Consider the following 17380-nt stretch of genomic DNA (forward strand, 5'->3'; position numbering starts at 1 on the left):
ATATAATAGTTTTAGCTAGAATAGGCTTAGTAAGCAGCTTATAAAAATTAATATATAATTTTACTATATAAATATAGCTTTTAAGTTAATTAAAGTAAAGCTATATAATATTATTAATTTAGTATATTTATATATAGCTTAGTTAGCCAGCGTATAAATCTAAAAATAATTTTATAATATAATAAATTTTATTATAGCTTTATTTAAAAACTTTTAAAAATTATAAAAATATTTTTATATTTTTATAAAAAGTTTTAGCATTTTAGCTATTTTATTTTAGCTTTAAAACTATTTATTTACTATTTTTAGTAATATTATTTATATATTAAATATTTAAGTAACTAGGCCTAATTAGGCAATTTTTAGTAGGCTATTTAATAGAAAATATTATATAGTATTATATATAATTTTTTTATAATTTTTTATTTATAGAATTAGTTTTTTACTTAGCTAAGTAGCCCTAGTAGCTTAAGTAGCTAAAAATTCGCTAAAATTCGCCAGTTTTGCTAGTTTTGCAGGATTTTCGCAGCTTTTCGCAGCTTTTCAGTTTGAATTTTCCTGACGCGAAGGAATAGAATTTACAATAGAGAAGCGATTGCGCACAGCCAAGGACCAAGAACTCCCGTACAGCGCAATATCTACCTCGTCCTATTAAGCTAGAATTTACTTAATCCTGTAGAGCCGCTCTTATAAGCATTAAGCCAGGCTTGTTTAGATTTGACATTTCCGTAAGTCTGGAAGAACTTGGTGAGTTTCTCATTCAGATCTGAAGCCATTAAGTTTTAGTCAGTTTCTAAAATCGTTACTTATAATCCTTACCTGAAATATGCATGTCTCTAGCAGGCTGCAGCGAGTAATGTTCTTTGAATTCATGGACAAGGATGAGGTCGTCAGGCAGTTTAGTACCTATTCAAACTTAATAATTAAGGTCGAGATTTTAATAATCCTAAATAAAACTGACCGGCTGGAACAGAGTAGACAACTACATCTAGACCTCTCCTGTTGTTGATCAGGTCTATGTTTCTTTGGGAATTGGGTCGCATGGAGGCTCCGTTCGGAGCTGCATTTAGATTTAATTTGAATATAAATCGCGATTTTGATAGAAGGAGACTTACGAGCGTAGCTTGTGGGATCCATCGCTTTTGCTTTGACGTAGCCATTTTGGGTGTGAATATCGTATACAGGTCGTTGGCCAGTCCACTCTCGAAGTCGAACGTAGTGCCCATTGTTAACGCGGAATAGCTCAATCGGAAAGATCTGGAAAGACTTTATAAATTTTGACATGGCGGCTTCAAAGTGAGGTAAGTCGTGTAGTGTTTGTCATGGACTGGAGGATTTTGAAATTTTTTCAGAGTGGAGAACCATGTCGCTAATATTTCCGGTCTTAGTCTAGCGTGATCAAAATCTACAATAGAACACCAATTTATGTGGATACTGCTGTTTTAACTACGAATTTCGGAATGGATGTTATCTTTGTTAATAGAATATATGTTTTATGTAGGAGACAGCTATAGAGAGTTATTTAACCTTCTTCTACATATATACTAGAATGAGCTGTAGGTGGCCATTATCTTGTTGGCGAGAATCCCCTAAGCTTATAATTCTAATAACTTATGTATAACTAAAGAGCTGTACGAGACGGCAAGATCGGCTAAAAGAACACTAAAAGGAACGACTACAAGGAAACAATAGTGTGAAACAAAGGGAACCCACATCGCAGTACTGGACAGACTTGTGGCCAAATGATGTTGAATCATTCAATTCCCTCAAGCCTTAAGAGAAGAATTCGACCTAGCCCCTGGGCCCATATGCACGCCTACTCATGCCAAATCCATTGATTTCCGTCCCAGCGTCTGTACTTTCGGTAATTTTCGTCCCATTCCCAAGGAGACGAAGTGCTAGCTGCTGTAGAACTAGAAGAAGTTGCAGAAGCCTGTGCATTGTTGGAACTGCTTGGAGCAGAAGCGTGAGGATAGGCTTGAAACCACCCTTCCTTCGACCTCACATTTCCCTGAGCCTCCAAGAAGGTAGTGATCTTCTGGTTTAGCTCTGCAGTCAGTTAGCATAGTTTGATACTAGCATAGAGAGAAGAATGTTACCAGAGAGAGGCATATCTCGAGCTGCCTGGAGTGAGTAGTGGTCGCCAAATTCGTGAATCAGAACAAGGTCATCAGGCAGTTGGGTTCCTGTTCGAGATTAGGTATTGGCCTGCAAATTTTGCTTTAAACTTCTGACCAGCTGGAATCGAATAGACCACAACTTGTGAGCCCTTATAGTCACCGATAAGGTTGCGCTGGAATTGGGTGTTCGGTCGCATGGAGGCGCCGTTTGGAGCTGTATTCGACGTCAGCTCAGAATACTCGACTTGAAAAGGGGAAAGCTTGCCTTCGTAAGTCGTGGGATGGAGTGACTTTGCCTTTGCCATCCCACCATCAGTTACTATATCGAAGGATCTCTGGCCAGTATATTGCCGAAGGTTGATCATGCGTCCATTGTTCACGCGGAATAGCTCCACGGGAAAAGCTTTCAAGGCTTGGATGTACTTAGCCATAGCTGTGGGAGGTTTCAATGGATTCAGAGAGGATTGTAGAACTTGAGAGAAAAGATGAGAATTGGGTCGACGGTCTGTTAACGCTTGAAGGATATCGTGATTGCTTTGACTCTGATATGGTAGGAGAATTCGCTGCCTTTATATACAACATGCAAGACTCAGGTGATCAAAGAGTATGGTCGCCTGAACTATCAATTGTAGCCTAATAAAACACCTTTCCAGGCGCTGTTTCACGCTTAAATGCGGCTGTCTACCTTCAACCACTCCTATCGCTCTCTAGGCGCTTTTGCCTTGTGTCTGCAACAGAAAGTTACTCTGTTAGAAGATTCATTGGTGATGAGGGCTTTAATTCGGAGTTTGTAGCTCCCAAACTGTGCCGTACGCTAGTTAAGGTCGGCGGTTGCGCGGCGGTGATCACAAAATGCACAGCCCAATTTTGGTTCGGGCTGCGGCGTAGCTGTTGGAACCTCCAATAATAGTACGCAGGATCAAAATTTGATTGATGGGAAGATGCTAAGGCCTGAGAGGAACATCTCGCCCCGATTTCCCGCTTTTTGAGCCAGCCATTCCAATCAGACTTCCTGGTAATTCTAGCCACGGCTATGTCTGATGCTGCATTTCGACTCGACCATTTCAAACAAAGCATCGGCATCAGTAGGCGCCTAGTAGTAAATTTAGGTGCTATGGCCTCATATTAGCGCTCGGCAATGGTCTCAAAACGTGAACAATAATGAACCCATTTTCCGGTAGCGGTTCAGATCAGCCCAGGGACATAATTATGTATCACAATAGCAGTTTTCATAAGCGCGCGCGTTAATCTTAGAATTCTGCCTTGCATGGTCCGAAGGGACGCTGCAGTATTGGCACGATTAGTCATGTGCTCATTGGATTCATACAAGTCACAGGTGTCATCGTTCAAAATGATCTGGCACATTCTGAGTCTTTATTCCATCTCCTTCCAATCTACTATCATTCTCTTATTCGCGGACTAACTGAGTCTTATCCGTAGTCATGGCAATCGCTCAGAGAATGCGTGAGTCTTACATGTCAAATCTTCAACAATGACATCTAACGATCTTACAGAAAACATCAATTATCGCCTTTTGAGCTACACTCTTTCTATATGTGCATTGTTGTTCTACGGTAAGGATGACCCTTCCCACACTCGAAAGAACTTTGTTAACATCGATTCAGCACTCGCGCTTACTGGATGTATCTCACAATCTCCAGGAGTTCCAAACATCTTCTTGTTAGAGATTAAAGGCATACGGGGTGGGAATTCCACTGCTGCGGAAGTACGTGTAGGATATTATGGTAACAGAAATCTTCTCGTACATGGGGTTGAAATGACTAATACTTCAGCAGGAATCTGTATACAGATGTCAAACCAAACCACCTGCCAAGTAAGCTCCGGCAAAACGACAGACGCCATTTTGCAATTCAAAAACACACCTCCACCGTCCAGTACAACCGAATCCAACGGTCTAGCAAGCATAATATCTCTTACGCTTGCTATCCAATCAAAAATTATCCCTGCTCTGATCGCTGGAGCTGGGGTTTTATTCACTATTAGCCTATTCGTTGTTGTCCTATTAAACAGGGACTTTAAACAAATAGGTAAAAGCAACCCAACTAGAGCCAAACGCAGGCAAGTTCTTAGAAAAGCACTTTTCGCTACCTTGTGGCCGTCAGTTGCCTTTTCGCTAGCGTCAGCTATGTCTGTGCATCAAACAACGAGCGCTCTGGCTTACATTACTCGAGCGGAAGCGTCTACCATCGAAATCACGGCTGGCACGACGCTAAATGTTCTACAATGGCTTGCATTTGCATCTTCGGCATTGTTTGCAGTAGCTACATTGGGCATATCCAGTACTCAACATCAGACGATTCCGTCGGCCGGATCAACTACCCCGGGTGACCCAGGTCTTCCACCTCCACCTCCACCATTCCCGGTACAACAATAAGATGCAAGGAAAGGACAGGTACTCCTGGCACAAAATCTACGCAAGTTTTGATGAACTACGTCAAAATCATCAAGCTAACTAATTCTGTGCTTGTGTGCTTGTGTCTCACGCTGAGGAGTATCGGTGGTCTACAAAGATAGCGTTGATAGGGGTTGGAATGGAATCAAGCCCTCACTTGTGTACAACGGGCGCCGAAACGAGAGATATTCGAGTTGGTAGGATAAGTTGTACGGCTTTCCTAGTAGTCGCAAACTCGAAGAAAAGGATAGCTAGGAACTCGGTATGATGTTGATGTAAGATTAAATCTTGAGTGTAGATTTCCGCAAAGGCGAAATAAGGTAGCAATCCCATCCAATTTCTTTTTTACGTTTCCAAACATCTGCTGGATAGGTAACATCCCTATTACTACATGAAGGTGATAGGCCAAGCCTAAAGACTATGTAGCCATCCATCCATTTTCGTTCTCAGGTGCAATTGCATCTGCATACTCATGATTTGTGAGCCATTCATCCAAATCTTGCTTTATCGCATGCTTTGAATAGAAACATTTCAGGATATTCTCCAGATCTAGATACATACTCAGCGCATGGTCTTTTCATAGACTTGTATTATTACCTTCAGAGGAGGTGGGCTCAGAAGGCTGTATGGAAAACTGGTACAAGCCCTCTCTTCTGAGTACTAATCTTGCTGGAAGAGCTATACCTGCTCATGCCTTAGTATGCTTTGTTTTGAAGGTACCAGGCTTACCTTTTGGTATGGTAAAAATGAACGGTCGTTCACCAGATACGCCATTTTCCAGATCATCAGCGTAATAGTCGCCCATCGTCCGAACAATCTCCTGCATCGGGAAGGTATTCGGCATAAGCCTTACCCATTCCAAATCTATGTTAAGAATTAATAAAAGTATATCCATTAGTGGCTCGACATGCCTAGGTAACGAGTCCAAGATTCGGCACTCTGGTGGTTTGCTTGTGATTGTACAGGTTCGATAACGGTAATTTGTTCCTTGCTCTGGATCGGACGCTCGCAATAGAAGGACTTATACGCAGGACCAGCATTGAGGCGCATTAAAGTGGCTGGGAAGCTAGAGTGAGTAGCAGTGACAGAGTAGCCCCGTGAGTGGAGCTCTATCATCATAGAACGGAGCCTAGAGTTCTTAGATACCCCAACATGTGAAAAAATCCTGCTAAGCATCGTGGAGGGCCGTTGTGGGAAATAATTGGGCAGTTCTGTTTTGTATAGAAGAGAATTCCTTGAGCTAGAAAAGCTCGTGCGTGTGCGTTGCTTACGTAAGTTACCGTAAGCGACGCAGAAATAGCCGCTGCTTCGCACCCTCTGCACGAACTCTGCTACCCAGCGTCAGGTAATGTTAAGTATTAAACATATTGTTATTCTAAATAGAGCGTGTTGTAGATCCAGCGCAAGCGGTCGTATAAGTTAAAGAGCAGCTAGCAACTCACTACTAATAGCTTGTCCTTTAGGCTTAAGTGGGCAGCTATAGGGCAGTATAAAGAAGTAGAGAGGTTAAGATATTTGTTAAAAATTATAAGAGAAATCTATTAGCTTAATCTTTATTATAGCTATAGCTATAGCTACGCTTAAAATAGCAATTACTCTTTATAATAGTTAGCTGTCCTATTAAAGCTAGACGTGCAATTAGGCTGGTAAATAAGTCTGAGGTACCTAGTACTAAGTATATATTTAGTTATAATTACACAAACTTTAAGTTAAAAGTTAGTAAAAGTAATAAAAGCTTAGGGTATAAGTTAAGTTAAAGTAATAAAAGCTTAAATTAAAGTTAAATTAAAGTTACTATTTTAATTAAAGTTAATTATATTATACTATAATAATTAGCTGTAATAAAGCTATATTATTTTTATATATATTAGGTACTTTTAGTTTTACTTTAACTTAACCCTAATTATATAAAACTTAACTTTAATTTAATTTTTAATTATATAAGACTTTAACCTTACTTATACCCTAATTATATAAGACCTAACCCTAACCTAGCCTATACCTATTTACCAGCCTACGTGCGATGTTCTGATGATGTTCTGGAACGAGATTTAGCCGAGTCCGCGGACCTTTTCATTTCTCGCTCGGTCATGCGTCTTTCATCCACTTGCCTCTCATCTCTCGGTCCAAGACCTCCCAAGCAAAATAACGACAGAAAATGACCTACGCAGCGCGGACATGTATTATTGAGGCCTTGGCGCCTAGTGCCCCTACTCTGAAAAGGTTGAAAGACATAGCCCAGCCCGCTGATAGCGTCACGGCATGGGATTGGCGTCTCAGTTCAGTCCCGTCGCGTCTACGTCATCAAACGCTTGACGATTAGCAACGCGGCTTGTGTCGCGTGCACGCTGATTCCTTTAAGAATGGCCCTGATCTACATTGGATTTTGGCTGTATTCCAGAGTGCTGGGTTCACGCTTCATCCATACATCCATCACGATCCCAATTCCAATATCCTGGTACCGGTAGCCGAGAGGTTCATCATGGGTGTCGATTCCTCTGAACTAATTGTGCCGTTTGTGGGCGCTATCCAGGCCTCTTTTTCGGTTCTCATAACCATTATCTTTGGTGTTGTAGCAGCGCAATGCAATTTACTTTCGACAAATGCAGCAAAGGAAGTTTCGAAGCTATGTGTGCGCATGTTTTTGCCCGCGTTGCTAATCTATAAGATTGGTTCGAACTTGCATCAGGACACGGGAGTCCGATATATCCCAATCTTGAGTACACCAACCTTTCTTAAATCCGAGGAATCCTGAGAGGGAATAATACTGATACTTTTTAGTTTGGTCAATATCCTACACGCTCCTGTCCGTCCTCGTTGGCCGTACCCTTACCCGCATCTTCAAGCTGCCTGCCTGGGTAACACCAGCAATCGCTTTCAACAATACGACCAGTCTTCCGCTCCTCCTCATTCAATCGCTCAAACAAACCCAAATCCTCGATGCTATACTCATTGGTGGAGAATCAGCGGCTGATGCCATGGACCGTGCGGAATCATACTTCCTGATCAACGCCATGGTCAGCAATTCGCTTACCTTCGCGTTGGGACCAAGGTTACTAAAACCGGGTGATGAGGATGCGCCCGATAATGAGGATGAAGTAGAGGAGAGCGAGAGCGAAAGCGAAGAAGGCGAGGAAGGTGAAAACGGCGATATTGAACGGGGTCCGGATGGTCTTATCAATGAGCACACGTCTCTCCTCCCTCGGCGAATCGTCCATCCCACAAACCGCGTGGAGAAAAAGGGCTACCTCAAGTCTCGAAATTGGTATAACTCGCTTCCACCCTGGGCCCAGGGAACGCTCGATGTGGCATGGCAGTTCGCGAACGCTCCAATAATGGGTGCGCTTTTTGGTGCTATTATAGGCTTGATACCATCGCTTCACCGACTCTTCTTCAGCCCCAGTAATGAGGGTGGCTATCTCAACGCCTGGTTGACTACGTCGATCAAAAACATCGGCGACCTCTTCGCCTCTACGCAGATTATCGTCGTCGGCGTTAAACTCAGCCAAAGTATGCTCCGCATGAAGCGTGGTGAGGATAGTGGAAATGTTTCCAAGGGAAGTCTAGCACTCGTTACACTCTTCAGGTTCATTATATGGCCATTGTATGTCTCGCTCCTTGACTCCGGTTTGCCTAAACTAATGGTAACTCCAGAATCAGTATTCCTCTGATCTGGGCGATTGCATCAAAGACCGAGCTTCTAAATGGCGACCCTATGCTCTGGTTCTCTATGATGTTGATGCCAACGGGCCCACCAGCAATGATTCTGGTGGCGCTTACGGATGTAACCGGCGCTCCAGAGGCGATGAAGATGACTATCGCGAAATTCCTGACGGTAAGTAATTTTCTAACTATGCGTAAGAACCTGGTCTAATAAAAAATAGATCAGCTACGCTATTACACCGATGATATGTTTCACCGTGGTCGGAGCGTTGAAAGCCACGGAGGCTGCGATTGATAAATGAGTCCAATCATATAGCGATTGCCACCAATTCTAAAAATAGAGACACGCAGTGTTCAAAAGACAGTCCAGTTTTCCATGTATTCAATCCTTTAGTATTTTTCTCTACTTGTAATGGTTCTAAAAATCTTCCCCGCAACTGTGCCCCTCGACATGTACTTTGTTGGGGACATTCGGCCATATAGAGATATGCAGAAGCAAATGTGTAAACTTGATAGGGCAGCTCACTTTCGATGACTACTGTCTCGGCTCTTTCTTATCTTTGATTCGTCGTGTTGTAGGATAAAGGGACTCTTTTGTCGCACTGCTTTGATAGTTTGACGGCTTCGGCTAGGAGGTGCGTGGCCTCATCTTCGTCGTTTTCTAGCCAGAAGTGTGGTTCGCTAGGCGTGGAAGCCATCGCGTCAGTTGTCGAATTTCACGAGGTCTACAAGCGCGGAATGGACTCTTGTATAAAGTGTCTATAGGCGAGGAGCCTTTGCTTGAAGATTAAATCTAATTACTTACTCGTTTATTTCAACATGCCTTAGTCGAGCTTCGACTTAATCATTGCTTATCTTCTTCTCTTCCCAAACGTCGCAGTCGTTATCACAGCGTTTGCTCCTCAGATTCTGCTTCTCTTTCCTTAGACAAGAGGTGTAGTTTTGAAATACCCCTTGGATATCGATTAGAGCTTAAAGTGTTGTTTGTGTATATACTCTACGTTCAGGACAAAGTCACTATTGGGAAAGTGAGATTGCATTGGGACTACTGATAGTAATCTTTGAGGTCTCTTAATTAATGATGGGTCTATTGAGCTAACTATATATTACATCTTAATACTGTGCTAAAGGTACGAGGTTTAGCACACAAACTGTGTTTTATACTAATTTCTCTCACTGAGTTACTTTAATTTTCATACAAATAAAAGATATACTCTGCGTTCTTCATAACCTGATATACTAATGGCTTCATGAGCAGCATATAATCTCCTTCATTCATCACCGGTTTCGGTGTCTGTGCCACCAGTGTGAAGCTTTTCTGCCTCCTGTTGAAGGTGCATTGCCACCAAGTGGCCTCTACATTGGGCGCATTTGGAGCGTCGTACCGTTGATAGTGGTCTTCCTTCAGTATCGCCCCAAAAAGACTATTGTACGCGGACAGATGCATCCAGGTTAATTCTCGGTGTAAAATGAACCTTAGAACTCTGACATTTTTTAAGCGCCGCAAAAGCGTAACCAGTTCGGTCCCATTTGGTGAATCTCTCATTCCAATAGTGAGCTCGTCCAACTTCATACATTCTCTATTGAATGGGAATTCGCGCCAGGATGTAATCAAAGCGCAGTCACACTGAATCGAAAGCTTGCGCACGTTGCGCAAGAGCTCATCTGATTGATCGGCAATGACCTCATCCGGGTCTAAAGCTAGGGTGAACATGGTCTTTTGGAAGGCGAGAGATGTAAAGTCATCTCGGAACTGGCGACACACAAGCCGAATCGTTAAGTTGGGAGCAGCCTTGTAGTTTCGACATAAGCAGAGCCCACGGATCCAAGGCCGTCGAGGCGGAACACGTTGGTTTGTCTTCCCGATGAGTCCAGTATCTGGTGATTGTTCGAGTGCGTAGGCTGCGATTTCCAGCCGGAGTTCGGTTGGAAGAGAGAAGTACGTGGTTCCAGGCGCAACTTCCGTCATGGTGTACTCGTGAAACGACCTGCAGGCACGCGGCAAGACTGGTACAAGACTCGGGGTTATAGGCGCTATATTGATGTTTCTGAATCCCTAAAGTTCGAAGGATAAGGTGAGCGGCAACAGGCCCCGCATTTAGGCGCCGGTCATTCGAGTCGGTCCGTGCACCGCCATCTGATAAGATTTTGCACCTCCGAAAATGGTTCCGAGTTTAGTCCTTTGCACATCTCACTTTGTACTACCATCGTCTACCCATGCGCGGTTATCCATTTATCATCACGCTGTGTGCTTCTATCAATGTAGCATCGGCCCTATACTCAGGCAAATGGTGTCCCCGCGCCTGCGCCACAGCCGTGGACTACGCCACTTTCAATGACACCGATTCATCACTGTCACGGAAGGTGCGAGCATGCCAGAGTGAGCTTCGCATAAACTCGCTTTATCTCTGCTTTGATGAATACTGCGATAGTGATGGAGAAAGAGAAGGATGGATCAGAGACCAAAGGCCTGCGTGTAACAAGCGCACCAATGTCACACTGCCAAGCTATCACGATGTTGTGGACCGGTGGGAGCCGGATGCTAAGCAGGGTGTGAGGAGATTGACAGCGGATGACGCAATGAAGTATCCTGTTCTGAACGAGACCGTGATACCAGATGCGAGCTTTTTCGCGAGATCTTTCACGACAATGGTATGGTTGTTTCCTATATACTTTGTGAATCAGTGGTGATAAAATACTAAGCGAGGTTACAGGACGCTGCCTGGTGGGAATATGATATACATCTTGTCTACGGGTGAGCAGCAATAATCGCTATGCTTGAGGTATAGGTTTGACAAAAGCAGCTGGTACATGTACTATTTCTGGATAGTAGTCATCGCGATCGGAATCGGTACACGCCTCCTGTCGCTCATCCGCAACCTTAACGTCCAAAACCAGAAATATCGGTCGATCCCACACACGGAATCAGAGCCACTGACGAGACCTCGAAGCATCCTTAGCCGCCCACAAGCCTGGCTAAAACAGTACCTCATCGTCCCCGCAGCATTCGGCGACCGCTGCTCTCGCCCGTTGGGCTGGTGTACCATCCCTCCACGGATGCAGTCTCTCACCATCTTCCTCTTCATCTCTTTCAACATTCTACTCTGTAGCTGCTCTTACCGCCTGACAGATGGCAACATCTACTGGCCGCAGAAAACGGCGCAGCTATTGCGCTATGTGTCTGACCGTACAGGCATTATTTCCCTGGCAAACTTCCCGCTGGTATGGCTTTTTGGCATGCGCAATGATTTTCTAATGTGGATCACGGGATGGGGATTTGGAACATACAATGCTTTCCATAAATGGGTGGCCAGAGTGTCTACATTGCAGGCTGTGGTGCATAGTCTGGGATATACACTCATGATAATAGAGAGTGAGCGACCATTCCGTCATCGCGACTGCTTTTTCTCTAGGCTAAACTGACATCATGCAGGCAGTGGCTGGTCATACTTTTGGCAGTATTGGACCGCACATTACTTCTGGAATGGAGAAGTGGTGTGTATCTTCACGACAGCATTCTGGGGCTTAGCTGACAGGCATCTAGGCGACAATAGCAATGTGCGCAATCCTTGCCTTCTCCTTTTACGGTATTCGCCGCGCACACTACGAAATCTTCCTCATTACGCATATTGTGCTCTCTATCGTCGCATTATGGACCATGTACTACCATGTCGCGATATTCGTTGACGGCGAGTGGAACATCTTTATTTGGCCTTGCCTCGGGTTCTGGATCTTGGATCGCCTTTTGCGCCTCGGCCGCATGCTTTCCTTCAACCGGAATCCTTTCAATACCCACGCTACTGTAAGCTATGATCCGAACAGCAACTTGGTCAGGATGGACGTCAACGGAAGTAAGAACTGGATATCCCCCAAGCCGGGAACCTATTATTATATCTATGTGTTAAACGATCTTCTATACGCGTATCAGAGCCATCCTTTTACATTGGCGTACGAATCTTCTGACAACGCCTCACCACCAACTCCACTATCACCACTGGTTCCTCGACCACCGCCACATCGGTCATCTTCGTCTCTTTCCACTGAGTCTACTGAATCCGACGCTCTACTCACTCCGACCACTAAAGCTCAGTCAATATCAAATCTTGTCTTCCTCATCCGGCCCTACGATGGCTTCACCTCGCGCCTCAAATCACATTGCCTCTTGCACCCCAAGAAACTCAGGGTCCTTGTTGAAGGACCATACGGTCATACCGAACCGCTTCACACATTCCAAAATGTTCTTTTTATCGTTGGTGGCACTGGGATCGCAGTCCCACTATCACATCTACACCGGTTGCTGCAAGCAGACTCACTCGTCCAAAGCGTGAAGATAATATGGGCCGTCCGCGAACACGCCTTTCTGGAGTCTGTCCTTCGCGAATTCAAAGGGCAACTCGGTGATGAGAGAATCGAGATGGAAGTCCATGTCACACGGGATGAGGACGCTAAAGATGAGGTGCTAGCGGAGAATTTAAAGAGCGTGAGGATCATGACGCATCGCCCGAACGTGGCTGCTGCGGTTGAGGAGACAGTGAGAGATGCGGGACAAGCGGCGTTGGCAGTTGTGGCGTGTGGGCCTGCGCTAATGGCTGATGAGGCGCGCAGGACTACAGTGGAGATGTTGGGGAGGGGGTTTAGGGCATTGGAGTACTTTGAGGAGAGCTTTAAGTGGTAGAGCACATCGCATTTTCCAGCACAATTAGAGGTCTCGGTATGTTGCATCAACTCTAGACATAATATTTCTAAATGCACATAATTGCAATACATCATCGTAAATATGAATCCTGACTTGTATTCCATCGAAACTATTCTTTCTGAATGTCAGTATATGCAGGATATACAACATTGAATAAGACATCGCTGAGCTCCTCTAATGTACCTTCAGGTAGTTGTCCAGCAAGGATAGATCTCATATCATCCCGGAGAAATGACCTTGTGAGTACCTCGATGTTTTCATCTACACTCCATATCGGATTCATGTATTCTTTATACATTCCCGTGAATCGCAACATGTTAGTTTGGGCTATCGCGGCATCCTGAATGCACCTAATTCCTGACAACTCGGTTAGCATAATACATGTCATGGCTGGTCTACATAGCGACTTACCACAATCGCGGATACTTCCCACTTGGCCTGGGTTAGCATATATGATTAGATTTCAGAGTGGCATGTCTTACCAGGAGCGAAAGTCAGATTTGTGATCATTCGTAGGCGTTGCAGCCCAGTCTCATCAAACTCGAAGTTCGAAGAAGGACCAAGCCCTGGATTCTTCCTGTGTTGTATGTCTTGCATGACCGTGAAATGCAAGAGGAGGCCCAGACACTCCGGGCGCACAACTTGGCTGGCTAGGCGACCATCAGTTAGTGTAGTAGCGTAACTCCGAATCGGATGTGTTACCTTTTACGATGACGTCTTCCGGTCCGTCCATACTTTCATTAGACATGATTTCATCCGGGGATCCGGGTGATCCTAGCGACATTACCCTAAGGGACTTGAGGTATAACCAGAGCCGACGAGCAGGAAGCTGACAGAAGATATCTCTTAGATTTTCGCGCACCTTCTCTCTGATGGCTTCGCGGAAGCCTTGGGTACAAACGTCGATTTTTATCCGTAAGAAACGCATCTTCCCAGCTTGTTCCATATCCGTGAAAAAGGTATCGTGAGTTCCCCCTAAATATGTGAGATCTTTGCGGCATAGGGGAGTCAATGTGGTACTTACCAAGTGTATTGTAGAGCTGCATAAACTCCGTAGGTTGCTCAGGTAAGTGTTTCAACATATCTTCCTGTAGCTGTTTGAGTGTAGAAGCCTTCAACTTTTCCATGTCATCTACGCAGAGAGCCTGTTTGTACACTAAGCTCACAGTGGATCCCAGAGTATTGATGATTGTTTCAAGCTTCTTTATGTAGACTAATCGTGCATCGTTTTTCTGTCGGTGGACCAACTTATAGCCCTGATCAGCCGGAAGTTCAAGATAGTATTGTAGGGATTCCCTCAGGGATGACGCGGAATTGAAGACGATTTCAGATGTGAGATGTGCGTTGTCGAGAAATATGCAGTTGATCCTTTTTATTTGATTGGTGTCTAACTTGAAGAACGGGAAGGTGAACCGATGGTGGGAACGCCGGGACCCATCTTCACCCGGTAGGAACTCAATTCCTTGGGAAGATCTCTGAGAATAGGAGTTCCGTGGTTTCCTAATGGGCAGATCTTCTAATGATGATATGGCGGTAGCGGGATTTGCATGGGAATTGCGACTAGTTTCATATATCTGTCGCCGCCATTCTCTTATACTCTCAGACGCGTCTTCCTCCTCGTTGGGAAGGAGTACACTCCTAAGAATTAGGATCAACTTTGGAGAGATGGGGCTGAATTCATGGTATGAGGTCCAGGAAGTAACTTCCCACTCGTCAGTGGACGGATTCAACGCGGTACTGTTCGGCCCCTCGTGAACATTGTAGCAGTTTTCAGTGAGAACAAACTCGCTACTTGGGTCGCTTGGTGTACAGAAGGCCATGAAATACCACTCTGTGTGCATAATGAACCACATGGCATCATCTGGGTATATGCTGCTAAGCAGTGTTTCCTGCCATTGGCCTTGCAAATCCATCGTCAGGTTTAGAATGGTTTTGATGCTCTTGGACCACACCTCGACTGGGCTTTTATATCCCTGCTCTTGCATATATCTTTCGAACTGATCCGCATCGTCTTCTTTGTATTGGCCCGATTCGTCGCCATGGAAGCGTCGATGAAAGCCCGGCCCCCGGTATTTCATGATGAAAAGGAATTTGCGCAGCATATCTCTTTGCTGGCGGGACATGGAGAAACCGCTTTTCCCGGATTCAGAGGCTTTCCTGATATCGGCAATAAGTGAGCTAACCCTAGACTCAAGCTTCCCAATCTCTTTCTCCAAGAAGTTGTGATCAGCCGTGTTGGTAATGTCTTGATACATATCCATAAGTCCGAAAGTGCGTTTGACTGGTGACTCGGATAGTTGTGGTATTTCGTGTTTGAGGTCTATAACATGTAATGCTGGCTCGCCTGGATGGAGTTGATTCTTTTTATTTCTTTTCCTACTCCCGGAAGTAGTCTTGGAGTTGCGCGAAGAATGGTAATATTTATGGGAAAAGTTCCTGAGAATGAACTGTGGTACGAAATGATGATATTCTGTTGGGGGGACTTTGATTGAGGCCATAATGGTGCTTGTGAGCAGGAGTAGAAGCGCTTAAACAGGCGTATGATAGGAGCCTTGAAATGTCTATCCGATCCCGATTTCGTGAAGATAAGATGTTGAAGAGCGAATAGTATAAGTATAGGTGCTGGCTGTTTAGATCGGAAAGGGTGTTATCGCCGTGATCAAATTTACATGGCGGCGTTTCCTAGTCCCTGTTCATTGGCTATGAACGCTGCGAGATGACATGTTCGGCGCTTATTGCACAAGAGGCCGCCCACGTACTAGGGCGCACTATAGGCAAAAACGTACTGATTCTTTGCTACGTTGCGGTTGTACATACCAAAATTTAATAGCGTCCGCCCTATTGCTAGAAACTGGCGAGAACTCGCGCTTAGTCTCTCCAAAATCAGCCATTATGAACAGGGCATGACCATGATGCATAGCTATTGCTAGGTCTGTGCATTAAATGCGCCCTTTTCAGACAGTCATGACGTAGCTTACATCGTGCCGTGGGAAGGAAGTAGGCATTTCCAGCACAATTAACGGCAGTCTAGCGCAAGCACTTAGCCCTTATTTCCACTATGATCATGCTCGTCGCTCAACATCTGAAGTAAATTTTCTTTGCGCTTCAGGCCAACATACCACTGCGCTACTTCCTTTACGCTCTCTTCCAGTCCCCTAATATTCTCCCCGCCGAGTAATGTATTCTCTGTCAGCCTTGAGTCGATGCGGTACGGCATGTTGATCGGCACTTTAGTTCTTCCCACTGTGAACACTCCCTCTTCCACCTCCCCTTTGAACACTCTTTCAATCATATCCGCTGCTTTGTTCCACAATCTGGGCCCATCGAACCCCTCCTCGACCGTTGCACCTGCAATGAACCAAGATGGCAAATCCTCACTCTTCACTTTTATCTCATCTAAAGCCTCAATATGTACTCTAGCGCAATCTTGGACGTGCACAAAGCCAAAGGCATATTTTGGCTTCATCTCATCGAATATGAGGGCCTTAGTTTGGCGGTCCATCTGAGAGTATGCTTGTGATGTCGTGGTCGCGAGTTCTGAGGGGCCAATCACGGTGCCTGGGATGATTTGGACAATGGAGAATGGAGTTGTCCTGCTAAGACGCAGACTATTGAGGTAGGTCATGCACTGCGACTTCGAGGCACAGTATGCGTTGTGGGAGGACTTCAGGGGTGGTGTGAAAGACAGTGATACTTGGTTGACTCGAATGTTCTCTGAACTCGTAAGTAGAATGTATGCGGTTTAGAGCCTAGATATTTACCATCTAGTACTTGATTCATCCGGTTGCCCATGCTGTCCCCGTCTTCAGAGTTGACTAGTCCTGCGCCGGCTTGGGTAAACACGAGGCGTTTGACTGTTCCCGACTTCTTAGCAGCTTGGAGTATGTTTTTCATCGAGTTCATAAATGGATAGTATATTTCGTCATCTGGATGCAGATGCTGCAGCTACATCAGCGCCTAGCATGTCGAAAGTAAGATGAACTTGCTGGTAAAGGCCATGCACCCGCGACGTGCACGGCATAATCCACACCAGCTAGAGCTTTATCGTAAGCTCCTTCAATCGCATTGTTTGCCACAACAGCAAACTCGATGCGGTCTATGTATTGTTGAATCGAAGGGCCTGACTTCATGACTGCAATGGCAGCTTCACGCCGCACGACGCAGCGTACGCGGTATCCATTCTGTAGAGCATACACAACGCATGCGTAGCCTATCGTTCCATTTGCGCCGGTAATCTAGATTCTTGTCAGCTTGATCCCGGAAAAGAATGAAAGACTCAATTCGTACAGCAACAAGGCCTCGATGTTCAAGAGCCATTCTCGCAAAGAAAGCCTGATTTAACGATCACCTAGAGGAGAAGGCAGAATTCCATCTGGCCAAAGAAAAGATGTTCACCACTTGATATATAGATTGGTACTAAGCTTACCATATAGGGCGTATGCCTTATGGTGATTGAGCAAGAAAGGTCCCGGGCTTTCCGATCAGCGT

General features: G+C 44.9%; 9 protein-coding genes across 9 annotated transcripts; 3 read left to right on the forward strand and 6 right to left on the reverse strand.

Moving 5' to 3' along the window:
- Positions 1–457: 457 nt before the first annotated feature.
- K460DRAFT_414059 (uncharacterized protein) lies at positions 458–1309 on the reverse strand. The gene is made up of 4 exons (XM_040937653.1): positions 1116–1309; positions 962–1060; positions 820–906; positions 458–766 (listed from the first exon to the last, which is right to left on the reverse strand). The coding sequence occupies exons 1-4, from the start codon at positions 1282–1284 to the stop codon at positions 657–659; spliced, it is 465 nt and encodes a 154-aa protein (XP_040789843.1). The 5' UTR covers positions 1285–1309; the 3' UTR covers positions 458–656.
- Positions 1310–1685: 376 nt separating this feature from the next.
- K460DRAFT_425937 (uncharacterized protein) lies at positions 1686–2551 on the reverse strand (the record flags this gene model as incomplete). Its single annotated transcript, XM_040938238.1, has 3 exons — positions 1686–2049; positions 2100–2186; positions 2236–2551. 3 exons carry the CDS (start codon positions 2549–2551, stop codon positions 1817–1819), a joined length of 636 nt encoding a protein of 211 aa, XP_040789844.1. The 3' UTR covers positions 1686–1816.
- A 945-nt stretch (positions 2552–3496) lies between these two features.
- Positions 3497–4503, forward strand: K460DRAFT_414062 (uncharacterized protein; the record flags this gene model as incomplete). The annotated part of the gene is made up of 4 exons (XM_040937654.1): positions 3497–3584; positions 3635–3694; positions 3746–3865; positions 3917–4503. Coding segments are annotated over exons 1-4 (789 nt in total), but the record flags the coding sequence as incomplete, so codon positions are not given.
- A 262-nt stretch (positions 4504–4765) lies between these two features.
- On the reverse strand, positions 4766–5605 carry K460DRAFT_363377 (uncharacterized protein). Its single transcript, XM_040932801.1, has 4 exons — positions 5445–5605; positions 5263–5397; positions 5131–5217; positions 4766–5082 (listed from the first exon to the last, which is right to left on the reverse strand). The coding sequence occupies exons 1-4, from the start codon at positions 5581–5583 to the stop codon at positions 4952–4954; spliced, it is 492 nt and encodes a 163-aa protein (XP_040789846.1). The 5' UTR covers positions 5584–5605; the 3' UTR covers positions 4766–4951.
- Positions 5606–6799: 1194 nt separating this feature from the next.
- On the forward strand, positions 6800–8832 carry K460DRAFT_332108 (uncharacterized protein). The gene is made up of 4 exons (XM_040930828.1): positions 6800–7253; positions 7315–8137; positions 8188–8368; positions 8418–8832. The coding sequence occupies exons 1-4, from the start codon at positions 7016–7018 to the stop codon at positions 8496–8498; spliced, it is 1323 nt and encodes a 440-aa protein (XP_040789847.1). The 5' UTR covers positions 6800–7015; the 3' UTR covers positions 8499–8832.
- Positions 8833–9261: 429 nt separating this feature from the next.
- Positions 9262–10232, reverse strand: K460DRAFT_363379 (uncharacterized protein). The gene has a single exon (XM_040932802.1). The coding sequence runs from the start codon at positions 10163–10165 to the stop codon at positions 9383–9385; it is 783 nt and encodes a 260-aa protein (XP_040789848.1). The 5' UTR covers positions 10166–10232; the 3' UTR covers positions 9262–9382.
- Positions 10233–10383: 151 nt separating this feature from the next.
- Positions 10384–12973, forward strand: K460DRAFT_306301 (ferric-chelate reductase-like protein). The gene is made up of 5 exons (XM_040930031.1): positions 10384–10848; positions 10911–10951; positions 11001–11569; positions 11630–11691; positions 11741–12973. Exons 1-5 carry the CDS (start codon positions 10414–10416, stop codon positions 12869–12871), a joined length of 2238 nt encoding a protein of 745 aa, XP_040789849.1. The 5' UTR covers positions 10384–10413; the 3' UTR covers positions 12872–12973.
- A 28-nt stretch (positions 12974–13001) lies between these two features.
- Positions 13002–15390, reverse strand: K460DRAFT_276406 (uncharacterized protein; the record flags this gene model as incomplete). The annotated part of the gene is made up of 5 exons (XM_040928112.1): positions 13002–13249; positions 13304–13324; positions 13375–13542; positions 13595–13867; positions 13917–15390. 5 exons carry the CDS (start codon positions 15388–15390, stop codon positions 13002–13004), a joined length of 2184 nt encoding a protein of 727 aa, XP_040789850.1.
- Positions 15391–15932: 542 nt separating this feature from the next.
- On the reverse strand, positions 15933–17209 carry K460DRAFT_374376 (NAD(P)-binding protein; the record flags this gene model as incomplete). Its single annotated transcript, XM_040934658.1, has 4 exons — positions 15933–16604; positions 16664–16831; positions 16879–17127; positions 17180–17209. 4 exons carry the CDS (start codon positions 17207–17209, stop codon positions 15933–15935), a joined length of 1119 nt encoding a protein of 372 aa, XP_040789851.1.
- Between the last annotated feature and the right edge of the window lie 171 nt (positions 17210–17380).

This window comes from Cucurbitaria berberidis (assembly GCF_010015615.1).
Source record: "Cucurbitaria berberidis CBS 394.84 unplaced genomic scaffold K460scaffold_2, whole genome shotgun sequence".
NCBI classification, from domain to species: Eukaryota; Fungi; Ascomycota; class Dothideomycetes; order Pleosporales; family Cucurbitariaceae; genus Cucurbitaria; species Cucurbitaria berberidis.

What these genes read in the sequence shown, in the direction of transcription:
- K460DRAFT_414059 (XM_040937653.1), bottom strand. Translation starts at nt 1,284, where the DNA reads ATGTCAAAATTTATAAAGTCTTTCCAGATCTTTCCGATTGAGCTATTC. An exon ending in TGTCTACTCTGTTCCAGCCG is followed by an intron (nt 907 to 961) that starts GTCAGTTTTATT and finishes AAGTTTGAATAG; the next exon opens with GTACTAAACTGCCTGACGAC. An exon ending in TAGAGACATGCATATTTCAG is followed by an intron (nt 767 to 819) that starts GTAAGGATTATA and finishes TAATGGCTTCAG; the next exon opens with ATCTGAATGAGAAACTCACC.
- K460DRAFT_363377 (XM_040932801.1), bottom strand. Translation starts at nt 5,583, where the DNA reads ATGCGCCTCAATGCTGGTCCTGCGTATAAGTCCTTCTATTGCGAGCGT. An exon ending in CATTTTTACCATACCAAAAG is followed by an intron (nt 5,218 to 5,262) that starts GTAAGCCTGGTA and finishes AGGCATGAGCAG; the next exon opens with GTATAGCTCTTCCAGCAAGA. An exon ending in TGAGCCCACCTCCTCTGAAG is followed by an intron (nt 5,083 to 5,130) that starts GTAATAATACAA and finishes GTATGTATCTAG; the next exon opens with ATCTGGAGAATATCCTGAAA.
- K460DRAFT_332108 (XM_040930828.1), top strand. Translation starts at nt 7,016, where the DNA reads ATGGGTGTCGATTCCTCTGAACTAATTGTGCCGTTTGTGGGCGCTATC. An exon ending in CCGATATATCCCAATCTTGA is followed by an intron (nt 7,254 to 7,314) that starts GTACACCAACCT and finishes GATACTTTTTAG; the next exon opens with TTTGGTCAATATCCTACACG. An exon ending in AGGTTCATTATATGGCCATT is followed by an intron (nt 8,138 to 8,187) that starts GTATGTCTCGCT and finishes TGGTAACTCCAG; the next exon opens with AATCAGTATTCCTCTGATCT.
- K460DRAFT_363379 (XM_040932802.1), bottom strand. Translation starts at nt 10,165, where the DNA reads ATGACGGAAGTTGCGCCTGGAACCACGTACTTCTCTCTTCCAACCGAA.
- K460DRAFT_306301 (XM_040930031.1), top strand. Translation starts at nt 10,414, where the DNA reads ATGCGCGGTTATCCATTTATCATCACGCTGTGTGCTTCTATCAATGTA. An exon ending in CGAGATCTTTCACGACAATG is followed by an intron (nt 10,849 to 10,910) that starts GTATGGTTGTTT and finishes GCGAGGTTACAG; the next exon opens with GACGCTGCCTGGTGGGAATA. An exon ending in ACTTCTGGAATGGAGAAGTG is followed by an intron (nt 11,692 to 11,740) that starts GTGTGTATCTTC and finishes ACAGGCATCTAG; the next exon opens with GCGACAATAGCAATGTGCGC.